Genomic DNA, 17,097 nt, shown 5'->3' on the forward strand with positions numbered 1-17,097 from the left:
ATGGTAAATACAAGAAAAGGGCTCCGGTGAGTGGCCTTTGTAGACAGTTACACTTTATTTTTTTAAAAGATTTATTTTCTTATTTGAAAGAGTTATGCAGAGAGAGGAGAGGCAGAGAGAGAGAGAGCACGAGAGGTCTTTCATCCAGTGGTTCACTCCCCAATTGGCCACAATGGCCGGAGCTGCGCTGATCTGAAGCCAGGAACCAGGAGCTTCCTCCAGGTCTCCCGTGCGGGTGCAGGGGTCCAAGGACTTGGGCCATCTTCCACTGCTTTCCCAGGGCAAAGGAGACAGCTGGATTGGAAGTGAAGCAGCCGGGTCTTGAACCAGCGCCCATATTGGATGCCAGCACTTCAGGTCAGGGCGTTCACCCACTGCACCACAACGCCGGCCCCAAGTATTACTTTATTTTTTAAGAACTTAGTGAATATTGAGGTTTCGTTACAAGGCCCACTTACAAAATGAAACTGATCGGATAGAGTCTTAATGGCAAGGGACTAATTGTAAATGCCAGCCTTACAGCTACCATTCAGTAGGGGGCAGACAAGTATTTTGGTCTTTTTAAATCCATCATTATATCTTACATTTGCTTTATTCCTTTCTAGGTGGTTGCCTTTTCTTTCAGTGTGAGTTACATTACTTTGACATATTGTATGACAGGAATCTATTTTAAACAGTAAACAAATGGACAGTTGACCCTGTTCCAGTTTCCTGTGAAGGCCTTACAGTGGAAGATCTTCTTTAAGATATTTGATGGAAAACAGAATTTTTTCCCCTCCTTCATTTTCTTAATGAAAATTTCTTAATTTCTTTTGTTCTTTCATTCTTTCCCTTTTTTGCCCCTCCAATTTCTGCTCTCTACAGGTCAACCTCTACTTCTCCCCACCCTTCAGTGAGTGACATCTGCCACCTTCTGCTCACATTGAGTCTGAATCGTTCTTTTAATTTAAGGTACCCCCGAGTTCATGGCCCCTGAGATGTATGAGGAGAAATATGATGAATCCGTTGATGTGTATGCTTTTGGAATGTGCATGCTTGAGATGGCTACATCTGAATATCCGTACTCTGAGTGCCAAAATGCTGCACAGATCTACCGTCGAGTGACCAGTGTAAGTCTTCTAACTACTGTTGACCCTGGGTGAGATCTAACAAAAAATCTCCAGCTGGATAACATAAATCATGCGAAAGAGGACAGCAGTAGAAAGCATACTGAAGAGAGTGTTGGTGCAGGGAGGGGTTGAGGTATGTGTTATATGAGAGCAGAGAACCCTTGGTTTATCTTGGACCTTCCTGTATTCATTTACGCTTTTATTATATATTTCATATATAATATAAATGTTTTATTTTGTTTATTTGAATGGCAGAGTTATAGATCTTCTATCCACTGGTTCACTCCCTAGATGATGACAGCAACAGCCAAGGCTGGGCTAGACCAAAGTCAGGAGCTTCATCTGATCTCCTACATGGGTGGCAGTGGCCCAAACACTTGGGCCGACCTCTGCTGCCTTCCCAGGCCATTAGCAGGAGCTGGATTGCAAATGGAGCAGCCACGACTTGAACCAATACCCATGTGGGATGCCAGCACTGCAGGATGAGGTTTAACCTGCTGTGCCACAGTGCTGGCCCTCATTAATATATTGTTTAAAAATTCATTTGAGAGATTAAGGCAGAGCTCCCATTCACTAGTTCACACCCCAAATAACTGTAATGGCCAGGGCTAGGCTAGACTGAAAAGCCAGGAACTGGGAATGCACACCAAGTAATAAAGCCTACGTCTCCCACGTGACTGGCAAGAACCAAGCTACTTCAGCCATCTGCTCCTTTCCCGCAGGGATCTGTGTTGACAGGAAGCTAGAATCACAAGCCCCAGCTGGGACTCAAACACAGGTATTCCAGTGTATAACATGAGTGTCTTAATTGCTAGGTTTACTACCCACAAGCAAACCTGTTTTTTAATGATGTGATTTAATTGAATTTTGACATATTAGAAGGTCTGATTTTAAATTGCTTATTTAGGGGCAGGAGTTGTGGCATAGCAAGTTAAGCCACTGCCTGGAATTCTCATATCCCATATCAAAGTGCTGGTTTGAGTCCTGGTTGCTCCACTTCCAATCTGACTTCCTGCTGATGTGCCTGGGAAGGGAGCAGAAGATGGCCCAAGGGCTTGGGTCTCTGCCACCCATGTGGGAGACCCAAATGGAGTTCCAGGCTCCTGGCTTTGGCCTGGTCCAGGCCCAGCTGTTGTTGGCATTTGAAGAGTCAACCAGTGGATGGAAGATATCTCTCTGTTTCTGTATCTTCTTTTTAATTTGTCAGTCTGCCTTTCAAATAAATAAAATTTTTTAAAAATATTTATTTATTTCATTTGAAAGGCAGAGTTACAGGAGGCAGAGAGAAAGAGATAGGTCTTCCACCCACTGGTTCACTCGCCAAATGGCAGCAATGGCTGGAGCTGAGCCGGTACAAAGCCAGGAGCCAGGAGCTTCTTCCAGATCTCCCACACAGGTGCAGGGCCCAAGGACTTGGGCCATCTTCCACTGCTTTCCCAGGCCATAGCAGAGAGCCTGATCAGAAGTGGGGCAGCTGGGACTCAAACCTGCACCCATATAGGTTGCTGGCACAGCAGGTGGCAGCTTTACCCTCTATACCATAGCACCGACCCCTAAATAAATTTTTTATAAAACAAATTACTCATTTAGGTTTTTATAGCTAATCTGAATGGAAATTTGACATTATTTTGAAAACTAATGGGTAACATTTGGCTCTAGGTAGACCAAATTAAATTTTGTTTGAAAGTCAGAACTACCCAAAGAAGAGAAGAGACAGAGAGAGAGAGATCTTCCATCGGTTAGTTTACTCCCCAAATGGTCAAAAGGGCCAAGCTGAAGCCAGGAACCAGGAGCTTCATCCAGGTCTCCCACATGGGTAGCACTGCTTTTCCCAGGCCATTATCAGGGAGCTTGACTAGAAGTAGAACAGCTGCGCCAAGAATTATATCAGATGCCATCATTAGGTGGCTGCTCAACCCACTACACCACAATACTGGTCCCAGACCAAGTTAATTTTACATCATGACAAAGGCTTAGAAGAAATTTTGTAATCAAAGATTAATTATAATTTGATTGTAATTGTTATGAATATTCTCTTATTTTTCCTTTGGTATGTAATTCTGTGTGATGGATATGAAACATTGAACAGTTAGTTTAATTCAGTGTGAATGGTAAGAACCAATATAGTCTTCATATCCAGTAAAATACAGTACTTCTTATTTGCATTGAAGACAGCATTACTCTTAAGTTACTCCTGGTATAATAAATGGAGGCTGTTTTATCATTTATTATTGTTTAAGTCAAGTCTCTGTTCCAAAGCTTTTCTGATGTATTTATCAACCTGTTTTCTTTATCCACCTATCCCATCTGACTCCAGGTTATTCTAAGCCTCGAAGCACTGATTCTCAACTTGAGCTAGAAGGGAACAGGAAAAAAACGTACTTTATTAATCCTACAGATAATTCTAATAAGCACTATAATCATTATTCTACAGTTATATCTTAGGCCTATGTGCCTTATCTCTCAGAGTTCTAAATCTCTGTTTCCAGTTCAGGTATCTTATTATTATTCCCTATTCTTTCAGCAGTAATTTATGCAACACTAATTTACATTTTTTTTTACTGGATGATTTCCTCCTTTATTCAAGAGGTATATTTGATTCCTTGTGTTTTAATTCTCTACTGTTTTATCATGTTCTTTTTCCAAATACCTCTTAGATGCAACTTTTCTTCATTCCACTTCCACAATTCTGATTTTGTATCTTTATTACTTCAGATCTTATGTTATTTCCAGAGTAGTTTACATTCTGAACTCGTTTATTCATTTCACTTAAAGGGGTTGAACTTTTCTCTGTCTTCCTGATATAAAGAATTTACATGATACTGGTTTGCCTGTATCAAAACCAAGACAAAAAAGATTTGTTTAACAGGCAGATTGAGGGAGAAACAGAGAAAGATATCTTCCATCCACTGGTTCACTCTCTCTAGGCTGAAGCCAGGAACCTGGAACTCCATGTGTGTCTCCCACGTGGTAGCAGGGTCCAAGTACTTGAGCCATCATCCACTGTTTTCCCAGTCACATTAGTAAGGAATGGATTGTAAATGGAGTCACCAGAACTCGAATAGTAAATACTTTAATAAAGATAATAACAAGAATAGTAGAGGCACAGTAATTCACTATGGATGAGGGAAGGTTTCACAAAAAGAGCTGTTACAGGAAAGTCAAAAAGTGAGAAGAATCACAGGCGTTTAATGCTGATTGAGTCATATGTATCCATGTTTGAGTACCTGAGTTCATCCAGCTTCCTGTTATGTGAACTCTAGGAGGCACAAGTGATGACTCAAGCAGTTGGGTTTCTGCCACCTATGTAGGAAGCCTGGATTGTATTCCACACTCCTTTTTCCAGGCTATTGTGGGCGTTTGGGGGATGGGCCAGCGCATGGGAGCCCTCTCTCTCTGACTGTTGTTTTCTGTTTCTGTACCTTTGAAACGAACAGATAAGCAAACAAACAAAAAAGTTGGGGGCAGGTGTATGGCACAGCAGGTTATGCTGCTGCTTAGTAATCAAGTCTTGCCACCACTTCTGATCCAACTTCCTCATCTAGCACCTAGGAAGCAGCAAATGATAGCTCAAGAACTTGAGTTCCTGCCACTCATGTAGGAGACCTAGATGGAGTTCCTGGCTACTGGCTTTGGCCTACCCAGTCCTGGATGTTATAGGCATTGTCAGATCTCTCTCTCTGTCTCTCTCCCTCCCCCCCACCCCCTTTCTCCATCACTCTGTCTTTTAAATAAATAAATCTTTAAAACACATTAAAAAATGAACTTACAACTCTTGATGATTTCGGGGGAACTATTTTGTTTTTAAAGAAGAGTGCAACCTCATATATAAGCTTTTGGAAGGAACAAAAGACAGAAAGAGAGGTTGAAATTACAGTAGTAGAGGTGGGGTAGATAATTGATAGAGTAATATCCAGGATTCATAGGTATCTAGAATATGGTGTAATTGCAAGCCTTAAGAAGGAAGGTGTTTTTCTTGAGATAAGGTTTTAGATGGGTTTGGGGGACAAATGTTCGGATTCATATCCTTGCTCTGGTTGTTGTTACATTATCTTAAGCAAGGCAGTTAATTTTATTTTGTTCTAAGAGTGATATCCTTTCTCACTTAGAGATTGCTTAGCATGGTACATGGCCCTGGTTATTTTCTGTGAAATGTGAGATAAGGCTGCTTCTGAGAGGTATAGAATGAAAGATGACTTTTTGGCTGGCGCCGTGGCTCACTTGGCTAATCTTCCTTCTGCGGCGCCGGCACCCCGGGTTCTAGTCCTGGTTGGGGCGCCGGATACTGACCCGGTTGCTCCTCTTCCAGTCCAGCTCTCTGCTGTGGCCTGGGAAGGCAGTGAAGGATAGCCCAAGTGTTTGGGCCCTGCACCCGCATGGGAGACCAGGAGGAAACACCTGGCTTCTGGCTTCAGATCAGTGTAGCGCACTAGCCGTAGCAGCCATTTGGGGGGTGAACCAATGGAAGGAAGACCTTTCTCTCTGTCTCTCTCTCTCTCTCTCACTGTCTAACTCTGCCTGTCAAAAAAAAAAAAAAGAAAGAAAGAAAGAAAAGAAAAGAAAGAAAGATGACTTTTTGAAGAAGATAATAAAAGGCTTTGGCTAACAACTGTAAGTTATGTCACACACACACACACACACACACACACAATGAGAGCACAGAGCTCATTTCTGAAATGCCCACAATGCAAGCTAGAAGCCAAGAACTCAATCCACATCTTGCATGTTGCCCAAACCACTAGCCTAACACTTGTTCCATAACACTTAGGGAATTTTAAATAGCTCAGAAAATAGTAGGAATTGAGAAGCAAAACCAAGCTTCCAGAATACCTTTTAAGTATTGATAAACAATGTTATATAAAAGCAAATCCATTGTTTTTACTTGTATCTATAAGTAGAAGAAAGAAAAAAAATTAAAGATTTATTTATTTGAAAGGCAGAGTTACAGAGAGGGAGACATCTTCATCCACTGGTTCACTCCCCAAATGGCTGCAACAGCTGGGGCTGGGCCAGATTGAAGCCAGGATTCTGGAACTCCATCTGGATCTCCTACACGCACCTACATGGGTGCGTGTGCCCAAAGACTTGGGCCGTCTGCTACTACTTTCCCAGGTGCATTAGCAGAGAGCTGGATCAGAAGCAGAGCAGCTGGGACTTGAACCAGTGACCATTTGGAATGCCAGCATTGCAGGCGGCAGCTTAACCCACCATGCCACAGCATCAGCCCCATATAAAAAAGAGTAAATTCTTTAGACTTTTTGTGACACCAGTAATACTTTAGCTTGCTTTGTTTGTCCTTAGTTTTTGTTTTTGTTTTTGTTTTTGACAGGCAGAGTGGACAGTGAGAGAGAGAGACAGAGAGAAAGGTCCTCCTTTGCCGTTGGTTCACCCTCCAATGGCCGCTGTGGCTGGCGCGCTGTGGCCGGCGCAATGCGCTGAGCCAGTGGCAGGAGCCAGGTACTTATCCTGGTCTCCCATGGGGTGTAGGGCCCAAGCACTTGGGCCATCCTCCACTGCACTCCCTGGCCACAGCAGAGAGCTGGCCTTGGAAGAGGGGCAACTGGGACAGAATCCGGTGCCCTGACTGGGACTAGAACCCGGTGTGCCGGCGCCGCAAGGCAGAGGATTAGCCTAGTGAGCTGTGGCGCCGGCCCCCCCTTTTTGTTTTGTTTTGTTTTGTTTCGTTTTGTTTTGTTTTTTTGACAGGCAGAGTGGACAGTGAGAGAGAGAGAGAGAAAGGTGTCCTTAGTTTTTGATATTCTCAGTTCTGTGCACTATAGTTTGAAGAGTAGAATACGGTAACTTTATACTGATAAATTAGGCATCATAGGTGAAAAATTAACTTTATTTGGAATTCTTTCTTTTTGATACATTCAATTTTTCACTTCATCTTTTCATTTGATAGATTTCACCTTTGTAACTAAGCATTATGCTATGAACTGAGAATACATCAGGTAAAAAAAAAAAAACTACCAGTCATAAAGCTTATGTTAACATGTATGAAAAAACTAACAACTTAAAATTATAATGAAGTTCCTGTCTAGATTAGATGGGAAACAAAAATTGAGAAATTGAACTAGCTTAATTGTTGTGGTACATTGAATTCAGTTACTGTTACTTTTTAACTGAAATGTATGATTATTATTATTAAAATAAATAACCAAGTCATGAAGGCAGAAATATAAGCCAATAGATTTGAAGCTGAGGAAAACATACCTAAAATTAGTATGGATTAAAGAAGATTTATAGATAGACTGTATGAGTGTATCTAAAGGTATTTTTATTATGTAACTTCAAGTAAATCATTTCTCACCTTGATTTCCTCATATGAATACTGTAGCCTTAACTTCTTGGCTTACTAAAGTTGTTGAAAGAGCAAATGCATTGAAACTATATAAGAAAATGCAAGGTTTAAAAATATTTTTACTATATTTGACATGTAACTAGGTCATCTCTAAAATGTTTTCTATCTCAATATATACTTGATACTTCTGAATGGTTTGACTAAGGGTTGTTGCCATAAAAAAATCAGGAGGATAGTAGCAATAAATAGCTGTTTGACATTTAATGAGGCTCAGATACATTGTTTACATGAAAGTCCCAAAATCTATTGGGGTGTATTTTTAACATTTTTTTTAACTTTAGCTTTTTTTTTTAAAGACTTATTAGACTTATTTAATTAAAAGGCAGAATTACAGAGTGAGTGAGAGAGGCAGAAGTCTTCATCCACTGGTTCACTCTCCAAATGGCTGCAACAGCCAGGGGTAGGCCTGACCGAAACCAGGAGCCAGGAGTTTCATCTGGGTGTCCCATGTGGGTGCAGGGACTCTAGTACTTGGGCCATCTTCTGCTGCTTTTCTAGGCCATTAGAAGGGAGCTGGATCAGAAGTGGAGTAGCCAGGATTCAAACCACTGCCCATATGGGATGCTGGTGCCATAGATAGCAGCTTAACCTGCTACTCCACAGCTCTGGCTGCTAACCTTAGCTTTTTAATAAACTAGTAAATATATGATAAATTATTCCATGTACAAGTGAATGTATAGATATTGAAATAGATATGACTACTTTGTCAACTCATGGGCTTTCATAGTCCTTAAAATCTTGCTTTCTTTGGATGAATTTTCTTTGATAAATTTATTACTCTAATGTTTTGTGTTTAATATTTTTATTGAATCTTTGAGGGCCTTTGAGGATTTGGTTCCTGATTGATTAACTCTGTGTAGCATAATGCTCCAAGTTAGTCTTGATTAGGAATAATTTTTTTTATTATATGTGTGTAATAAAAAATGTGTTTTAATACCTTGAGATATTTTATATGCCATCTAATTCATCAATTTTAAATGTATCATTCCATGATTTCAGTATATTCACAGGTAGGTGCAGTTGTCACCACAGTCAGTTTTAATGAAAAAGAAATTCTGTACTGGGTCAGTACTATGGCATAGCAGGTAAAACCACTGCCTGCGGCTCCAGCATTCCAGCTACTCTGCTTCTGATCCAGCTCCCTGCTAATGCGGCTGAAAAAGCAGCAGAAGATGGCCCAAGTCCCTGGGACACTGCATGCTAGAAAAAGCGCCTGGTCTTGGCCTGGCACATATCCAGACATTGTGGCCATTTGGGGAATGAACCAGCAGATAGAAGACCCCTGTCTCTCCCTCCCTGTCCCTGTCCCTGTCCCTCTCCCTCTCTCACTCTTGCTCTCTCACTCTCACTCTATAACTCTTTCAAATAAATAAGTAAAATATGTTTTTAAAAAATCTGTACCTTTTAGCTGTCACTTCCTTAATCCTAAATTCTTCCCATCTCTACCCACAACCCAGCCATAACCAACCACTAATCTATTTATTTACTTTTTTTAAAGATTTTATTTATTTATTTGAGAGGTAGAGTGACAGATAGTGTGAGGGAGAGACAGAGAAAGGTCTTCTATCCACTGCTTCACTTCCCAAATGGCTGCAACCGCCAGAGGTTGGGCCCATCTGAAGCCAGGAATCAGGAACTTCTTCGGGTCTCCCATATGGGCACAGGGGCCCAAACACTTGGGCCATCCTCCATTGCTTTCCCAAGCCTCAGCAGAGAGCTGAATTGGAAGGGGAACAACCAGATCTAGAACTGGCACCCATATGGGATGCCAGCGCCACAGGTGGAGGGTTAACCTACTGTGCCATAGCACACCCCTAGCCTATTTCTGTCTCTATTCCCTATTTCCCTATTCTGGACATTTCATATAAAAGAAATCATATAGTATGTGGGATTTTTTTTTTTTAAGATTTATTTTATTTATTTGAAAGGCAGAGAGAGAGAGACAGAGAGGTCCTCTGTCCACTGACCTACTCCCCAAATGGCCACAATGGCCAGGGCTGGGCCAGGAGTTTCATCTGTTGTCTCCCACATGTGTTGCAGGGGCCCAAACACTTCAACCATCATCTGCTGCTTTCCCAGACACATGAGTAGGGAGCTGGATCAGAAGTGGGGCAGCTAGATTTGGAATTGTCACCCATATGAGATGCCAGTGTCATGGGCTGTGGTCCAACCTGCTGTACCACAGTAGCAGACCCAGTGTGTGGTCTTTTTGTAACTTGCTTCTTTCATTTATCACAATGTTTAAAAAGTTCATCCATGGTATAGAAAGTATCTGTACTTTATTCCTTTTCAAGACTGAGTAGTGTTCCATTGTAGGGACACACCACAATCAGTTTAGCTATTCATCCATTAGTGAACATTTAAAAAGTGTTTCTACCTTTTGGCTATTGTGAATAGAGCTGCTGTGAATATTCAGGTATAAAAGTTGTTTGTTTACAGATTCTTGCAAGGATAGGTGCTTCAAAATATTCATGAAAAAATGAAATTTGAGGATATGTGCATTTCCCATAAACTTTTCGAAGTCCTCTCCTGTACCTACGAGTGAAATTGCTGTGTTGTGTCCTGTGTTTTGCCATTTGAGGAGCTACCAGTTTGTTTTCCAAGTGCCTGCATCATTTTACATTCCCATCTTCAGTATAAAAGAGTTCTGTTCTCTCTGGATCTTTGCCTACACCATCCTACTAGATTTGAAGTGATCTCTTACTGTGGTTTGGATTTCCATTTCTCTGATTGCTAATGATATTGGCTGTCTTTTTCATATGTTTATTGACTGTTAAAAAAAGGCCTTTCAAAGAGATCCTTTGCTTGCTTTTAAATTGGCTTATTATTTATCTTTTTAAAATATTTATTTATTTATTTATTTATTTGAAAAGCAGAGTTACAGAGAGGCAGAGAGAGAGATCTTCCATCTGCTGGTTCATGCCCCAAATGGCCGCAAAGGACAGAGCTGGGCCAATCCAAAGCCAGGAGCCTGGAGCTTCTTTCAGTTCTCCCACAGGGGCCCAAGGACTTGGGCTATCCTTCACTACTATCCCAGGCCATAGCAGAGAGCTGGATTGGAAGTGGAGCAGCTGAGATATGAACCGGCACCCATATGGCACTGTAGGCAGCGGTTTTACCCACTATGCCACAGCGCCAGCCCCCTGCCCATTATTTGTATTTTTATTACTTAAGAGTTCTACAAGATCGTTTTTCAGTTATTTTCTTCCATTCTATGGTTTGTCTTTCTTAAAAGTGTCATTTTCTTTTTAAGAAAGATTTATTTATATTATTTGAAAGGCAGAGTTACAGAGACAGAGACTGAGATCTTCCATTCCATGGTTCATTCCCCAAGAGCCCTCAAAAGCCAGAGCTGGGCTGATCCAAAGCCTTGAGCCAGCTGTCGGTGCCGCGGCTCAATAGGCTAATCCTCCACCTAGCGGCGCCGGCACACCGGGTTCTAGTCCCAGTTGGGGCGCTGGATTCTGTCCCGATTGCCCCCCTTCCAGGCCAGCTCTCTGCTATGGCCCGGGAGTGCAGTGGAAGATGGCCCAAGTGCTTGGGCCCTGCACCCCATGGGAGACCAGAAGCACCTGGCTTCTGCCATCAGATCAGCGCGGTGCACCCGCCGCAGCGCGCCGGCCGCGGTGGCCATTGGAGGGTGAACCAATGGCAAAAGGAAGACCTTTCTCTCTGTCTCTCTTCTCTCACTGTCCACTCTGCCTGTCAAAAACAAAACAAAACAAAACAAAAACAAAACAAAGCCTTGAGCCAGGAACTCCATCTGGGTTTTCCATGTGGGTGCAGGGGCCCAAGCACTTGGGCCATCCCCTACTGCTTTCCCAGGCCATATAAACAGGGAGCTGGATTGGAAGTGAAGCAACCAAAACTTCAACCAGTGGCAATAGGGGATGCTGGCGCCATAGACAGAAGCTTAACCTACTATGCCACAACACCAATTCCAATAGTGTCGTTTTTTTAATGTCTGCCAAAACACGCAGGTCATAAATAATTTTGATGAAATTATTTTTTGCTTCTGCTTTTGTTGTCATATTTAAGGATCAACCCCCAAATCTGAATTCATGAAGATTTATTTCTGTTTTAAATTGAGAATTTTAGTATTACAATTCAATCTTTAGTTCATTTTTAGTTAATTTTTGTTTCTGGTGTGAGGGTCTAGCTTCATTCTCTTTCTTATGCCTGTCCGAGCACCATTTGTGAAAAGACAACTTTTCCACTTTTGGAGGTGTGGCATCCCTGCTGAAAATTACTTGACCACAGATATAAGGGCTTATTTCTGGAATCTCAATCTTGTTCCACTGATTTAATATGGTTTGATTACCATTGTTTTATAATAGTTTTTGATCAACAAGTGTGAGTCCTTGAACTTTTATTTTTCTTCAAGATTGTTTCAGCTTAAAATTCAGCTTGTCAGTTTCTACAGAGATATCAGCTGGAATCCTGATAGCTGTTAATTGTATACCTATATAAAGTTTAGTATAAGGATCTTCAATATACTTCACCCGCATTGTAGTTTTCAGAGTGTAAGTTTTGTACTTATTTTGTTAAATTTCATCCTATGTGATGTATTTTATGGAATTGTTTTCTTAATTTCAGTTTTTGGCCATTAGAAATAGTACAGGTTTTGAGGTCTGTGCTGTGGCATAGCAGGTAAAGCCACTGCCTGCAGTGCCAGCATCCCATATGGGTGCCAGTTCGAGTCCCAGCTGTTTCACTTCTGATCCAGCTCTCTGCTATGCCTGGGAAGGCAGTAAAAAGATGTCCCAAGTCCTTAGGACCCTGCATCCACTGGGAGACCCAGAAGAGACTCCTGGCTTCAGATGGGCCCAGCTCCGTTTGTTGCCACCATTTGATGAGTGAACAAGTAGATGGAAGATTTCAGTCTGTCTCTCTCTCTCTCTCTGTCACTTTCTCTCTCTCTCTCTAACTCTGCCTTTCAAATAAATAAATCTTTTTTTAAAAAAAAGATAGTACAGGATTTTAGATATTGATCAATTCTAATAATTTTTAGTGAGTCTTTATGAATTTTTCTGTAAACAAGATCATGTCATTTGCAAGTAGAGATATTTTACTTTTTCATCATCAACGCAGATTCCTGTTTTTTCTTTTTCTTTTGTTTTTTTTTTTTTTTTCCTAGTTGCTCTGCCTTGAACTTCCAGCACAATGTTAAATAGAAGTAGTAAAAGTAGGCGTCTTTATTATCTTTTTTCTTGATCTCAAAAGAGAAAGCATCTACTCTTTGGGGAGTATTCCATAGATACCCTTTATTATGGTGAGGAAATTCTCTTCTGTTCTTAGCTTGTTGAATATTTGAGTCATGAAAGGGTCTGGGTTATTATCAAAAGCTGTTTCTGCATCTATTGAGATGATCCAGGTACAGTTTTTTATTTATTCTATTGATACTGCATATTACATTCAATGATTTTCAGATACTATATCAACTTTGCATTGCAGAACATGCATTTAATGTTAAGCTCTATAAAATAATTTCTAAATACATTTGTGATTGAATTTTGAAATCTTGTAAAAAAAATTACAAACTTTGGCAAGAGCTGGTATATGCTTTGTGAGAATAATTAAGAAAAATGGCTGGTTCTTACATTAGCAGAGATTTGGGGATAAAACTGGGAAAACCAAAATGGTGAAACATGAAATGATTGGCTTCTGAAAGAAGTTTCTCTTGAGAAAAAAGACATTATCTTTTGATGTGTCAGAATCTACTTCCACTGTAATTATACAGTCCACCTATGTGAAAAAAGGTGAATACACATTTCTCAACTTATTCAGTGAAATAACCAATAAAATTTTAAGTCTGTTTTTAAAAATAATAAGCAAAGATGTATAAGTAAATTATTTTTCTGTTATTACTTTGCCTCAAGAGAGTTTACCTTTTTTTCCCCTTTAGGTTGATTGGGATTTTATTTGCTTTTTAAATTGTCTTGATTTTGCTTGAAATGACAATGGTTTACAATTAAAACATTGAATTGAAACAAAATCTGAACCATCCCATTATTTTTCAGAGAACTATACAAACTCTTGTTTGAGGAAAAATATGTGAATTAAATCATTTTTCACATAGTGATACATCAAATTTACTTTACCAAGTCTATGCACATTGGCCAACTTTTACCTAACTCCAGGAAGAGATGGACGTAGAGGTGTGGAGACACAGAGGAAATTACATACCCTTGAAATTTAAACTGGCTTACCTGATAGTCGAGCACAAAATGTATCTGTGTCCTGGGGCTACCATAACAAGTGCCACAAATAGGGTAGTTTAAAACAACAGAAATGTGTTGTCTCACAGTTCTGGAACCTTAAGTCCCAAAGTAAGATTTCATTTGGCATGATTATACGCCATGTATGGGAGAATCTTCCTTTCCTCTTTTTAAAAAATATTTATGTATTTGAAAGGCAGAGTGACAGGGAGGGAGAGATAGACAAACATGGGGGTGGGGGTGGTAATCTTCTGTCTGCTGGTTCACTCCCTTAATGGCCACAACAGCAGGTAGGGGCCAGCCTGGAGCCAGAAACTCCATCTTGGTCTCCCACGTGGGTGGCAAGAGCCCAAGCACTTGAGCCATCTTCACTACCTACCCAGGCACATTAGCAGACAGCTGCATCTGAAACAAAGTATCCAGGACTCAAACTTGCATTCTGATATGGGATATGTGGTAAGCAACTCCTTAATCTGCTACTCCACAATGCTGGCCCTCTTTTCATTCCTCTTTCTAGCTAGCTTCTGGTGCTAACAATTTTTGGAATTCCTTGGTTTGTGGCTACAGCACTTCAATTCCTCTGTCTTTACATGGGATTCCCCCTGTCTGTCTGTCTGTCTCTCTCTCTCTTTTAAGATTTATTTGAAAAGCAGAGTTACAGAGAGGCAGAGAGAGGTCTTCTATCCACTGGCTCACTCCCCAAATTGCTGCAACAGCTGGAGCTGAGCCTATCCTAAGCCAGGAGCTTCTTCTGGGTCTCCCACATGGGTGCAGGGGCCCAAGGACTTTGGCCATCTCTACTGCTTTTCTTGGCACATTAGCAGGGAGCTGGATCAGAAGTGGAGCAGCAGAGACTCGAACTAGCGCCCATATGGGATGCTGCCACTGCAGGTGATAGCTTTACGCGCTGTGCCACAGCACCAGCCCTGTCTTTTCTGTTCTTAAAAGGATACCAGTTATTGAGTTGAGGGCACACCTATACTTCATTGAGCTTACTTTATTATCATTCTTACTTGGGAGACATACAGTTCCCATCACTAGTTCACTCCCTAAATGCCCACAACCCCTGCCTTCCAGGGTCTCCATTAGCATGAAACTGAAATCAAGAACTTTAGTTGAGAATTGAATCTGAGACTGAAACTCAGTACTCTGATATGGAACATGCATATCTTAACCACTAGGCCAAATAAGTGCCCACCTAGAGACCTCATCTTAACTAAATTTAACCCCTGCAATGATCCTTTTTCCAAATAAAGTTACATTGTAAAGTACTAGGAGTTAGAGCTACAACATAGATTTTGGGGGACACAGTTCAACCCATAACAGCTTGTGGATTCATTTAACAAATACTCATCTCCCTTCTGTGTTACAGAATTTTCTAGATCTGAGTTATTGAATAATCATTGTATCAAGCAGAATCTCTGTCTCTAAAGAACTGAATAAGGGAAGAGGAACAAAGAAATCAGATAATTACCATATAGTATAAAGAGTTATTTGGGGGCAGGTATTTGGCACAATGGTTATGCTGCCTGTTGGGATACTTGTATCCCATAGCAGAGTGCCTGGGTTTTTGAGTCCTGGCTCCACTCTCCATTCCAGCTTCATGCTAATGCATAAGGGGCTCGGGAGTGGGTAGCAGGTGATAACTCAAATATTTGGGTCCCTGCCACCCATGTGGGAGACTCAAATTGAATTTCCAACTCCTGGCTTTACTGTATTCCAGCTCTGTCTGCTGTGGGGATTTGGGAAGTGAGTGATCCAGCAGATGGGGGATCTCTCTTTGTCTCTCTGCCTTTAGTGAAATGATAAGTAAATAGTTATTCTGGTGGTAGGTAATTAATAACAGTACTTACAGGTAGTGCCTAATCAAGTTTGGACAGGTTAGAGAAATAGTGTTAAGGACGGATGAACTGAAATACTGTAATATATGAGGGATGTATAATTCTGTGTGTCTACCAGATGTGGAGAGGCAAGGTAGGAACGGAAAACTTAGACTTTATTCTAAATAAAGCACTGGGGGAACCATTCTAACACCTTTAAGGCATTCAAGCAGATTTAAATTTCAGAAAGATTATTCTGACTACAGAATGGGGAATGGATTTGTGGAGTTTAAAAACTGAAAACCTAGTGAAAGTGATATTGTAGTAATCTGAGGAAATGACTAATGATCTGAAATAAAGAGTTGTAGGAAAGATGGACAAAGTAAATGGATTAGAGAGATTTTCTTTATGAATCATGATTACGCTCTTTTCCACTTAAGATTAATAAAATAAATGGCCCATTGTAAATAACATATACTTAAGATCTAGTAGACTGTCAAACCTGATTATGAGATTAAATATATACCTTTAAATTCTATATACTATAGAATTTACAACTTATATATGGAATGATTTGCATATTCTATTTGATAACTTACCACCGTCATGATTGTGTACTCTAAACTAGGGAATATCAAATTGTAATTCCTCAGACTGAATAGAGAGAGTTGGGTGGTTGTTTTGCATAGTCCATTTCTTAAGAATGCTTTTTACATTTTTAATAGCTGGTGAAAAATCAAAATAATATTTTATGATATGTGAAAATTATATGAAATTTAGATTTCAGTGTTAGAGTTTTTTTGGAACACAGCCACACTATTTTCATCCATATTAATTTTCCCCTAGAGAGTTCTTTAAGTAGTTATCAATCTTCAAAAACAATGGTGTTGTTCTTATGTTCTTTTAGGAATGCATTAGCTTCTGTACTTGCAGTATACTTGAGATTATTAGCTGTAAAAATTTGTAAATGCTCATTTTGCCTCTCTTAATGGTAAATTATCACCTTAATATCTTTATTTGTCAAATGTAATCTCAAGTTTAGATGACAAGAATATCTCCTTAAATGAAAGAAGACTTTGATGTTAAGTTTAGTAGAACCTGGCACTGTTGCATAGTGGGTACAGCCGCTGCCTATAGCGCTGGCATCCAATATGGGCACCCGTTCAAGTCCTGGCTGCTCTACTTCCAATCCAGTTCTCTGTTATGGCCTGGGAAAGCAGTAGAAGATGGCCCAAGTCCTTGTCCCCTGCACCCATGTGCGAGTCTAGAAGAAGCTCCAGTCTCCTGGCTTTGGATCTGCCCAGCTCTGGCCATTGAGGCCATTTAGGGAGTGAGCCAGTGGATGGAAGACCCCACCCCAGCATGCGTGCATGCCTCTGCCTCTCTGTCTCTGTCTCTGTAATCGTACCTTTCAAATAAATAAGTAAAACTTAAAAGGAAAAAAAGAAGAGGAAGAAGAACCTAGAAAGATCAGTACCACTGTTCCATATTCTTAATATACTGTTTAACCTTTCAGTTGTTGAGTGGTTTTGTTTTTTGGGTTTTGTTTTGTTTTAAGATTTATTTATTTATTTGAAAGAGTTACA

The 17,097-nt window shown here is 40.5% G+C and overlaps 1 protein-coding gene across 48 annotated transcripts in view; it reads left to right on the forward strand.

Moving 5' to 3' along the window:
• The window catches only part of WNK1 (WNK lysine deficient protein kinase 1), a 171,585-nt gene that overhangs the window by 89,220 nt on the left and 65,268 nt on the right, over positions 1-17,097 (forward strand). For all 48 annotated transcript variants that reach the window (XM_089304486.1, XM_089304487.1, XM_089304454.1 and 45 more), the window contains exon 4: positions 952-1,109. In XM_089304486.1, coding sequence (XP_089160612.1) covers positions 952-1,109 — 158 coding nt within the window. The remainder of the gene's footprint in view (positions 1-951; positions 1,110-17,097) is intronic.

Source organism: Oryctolagus cuniculus, chromosome 9, assembly GCF_051225735.1.
Source record: "Oryctolagus cuniculus isolate XC-2025 breed Fujian yellow rabbit chromosome 9, ASM5122573v1, whole genome shotgun sequence".
Classification (NCBI taxonomy): Eukaryota; Metazoa; Chordata; class Mammalia; order Lagomorpha; family Leporidae; genus Oryctolagus; species Oryctolagus cuniculus.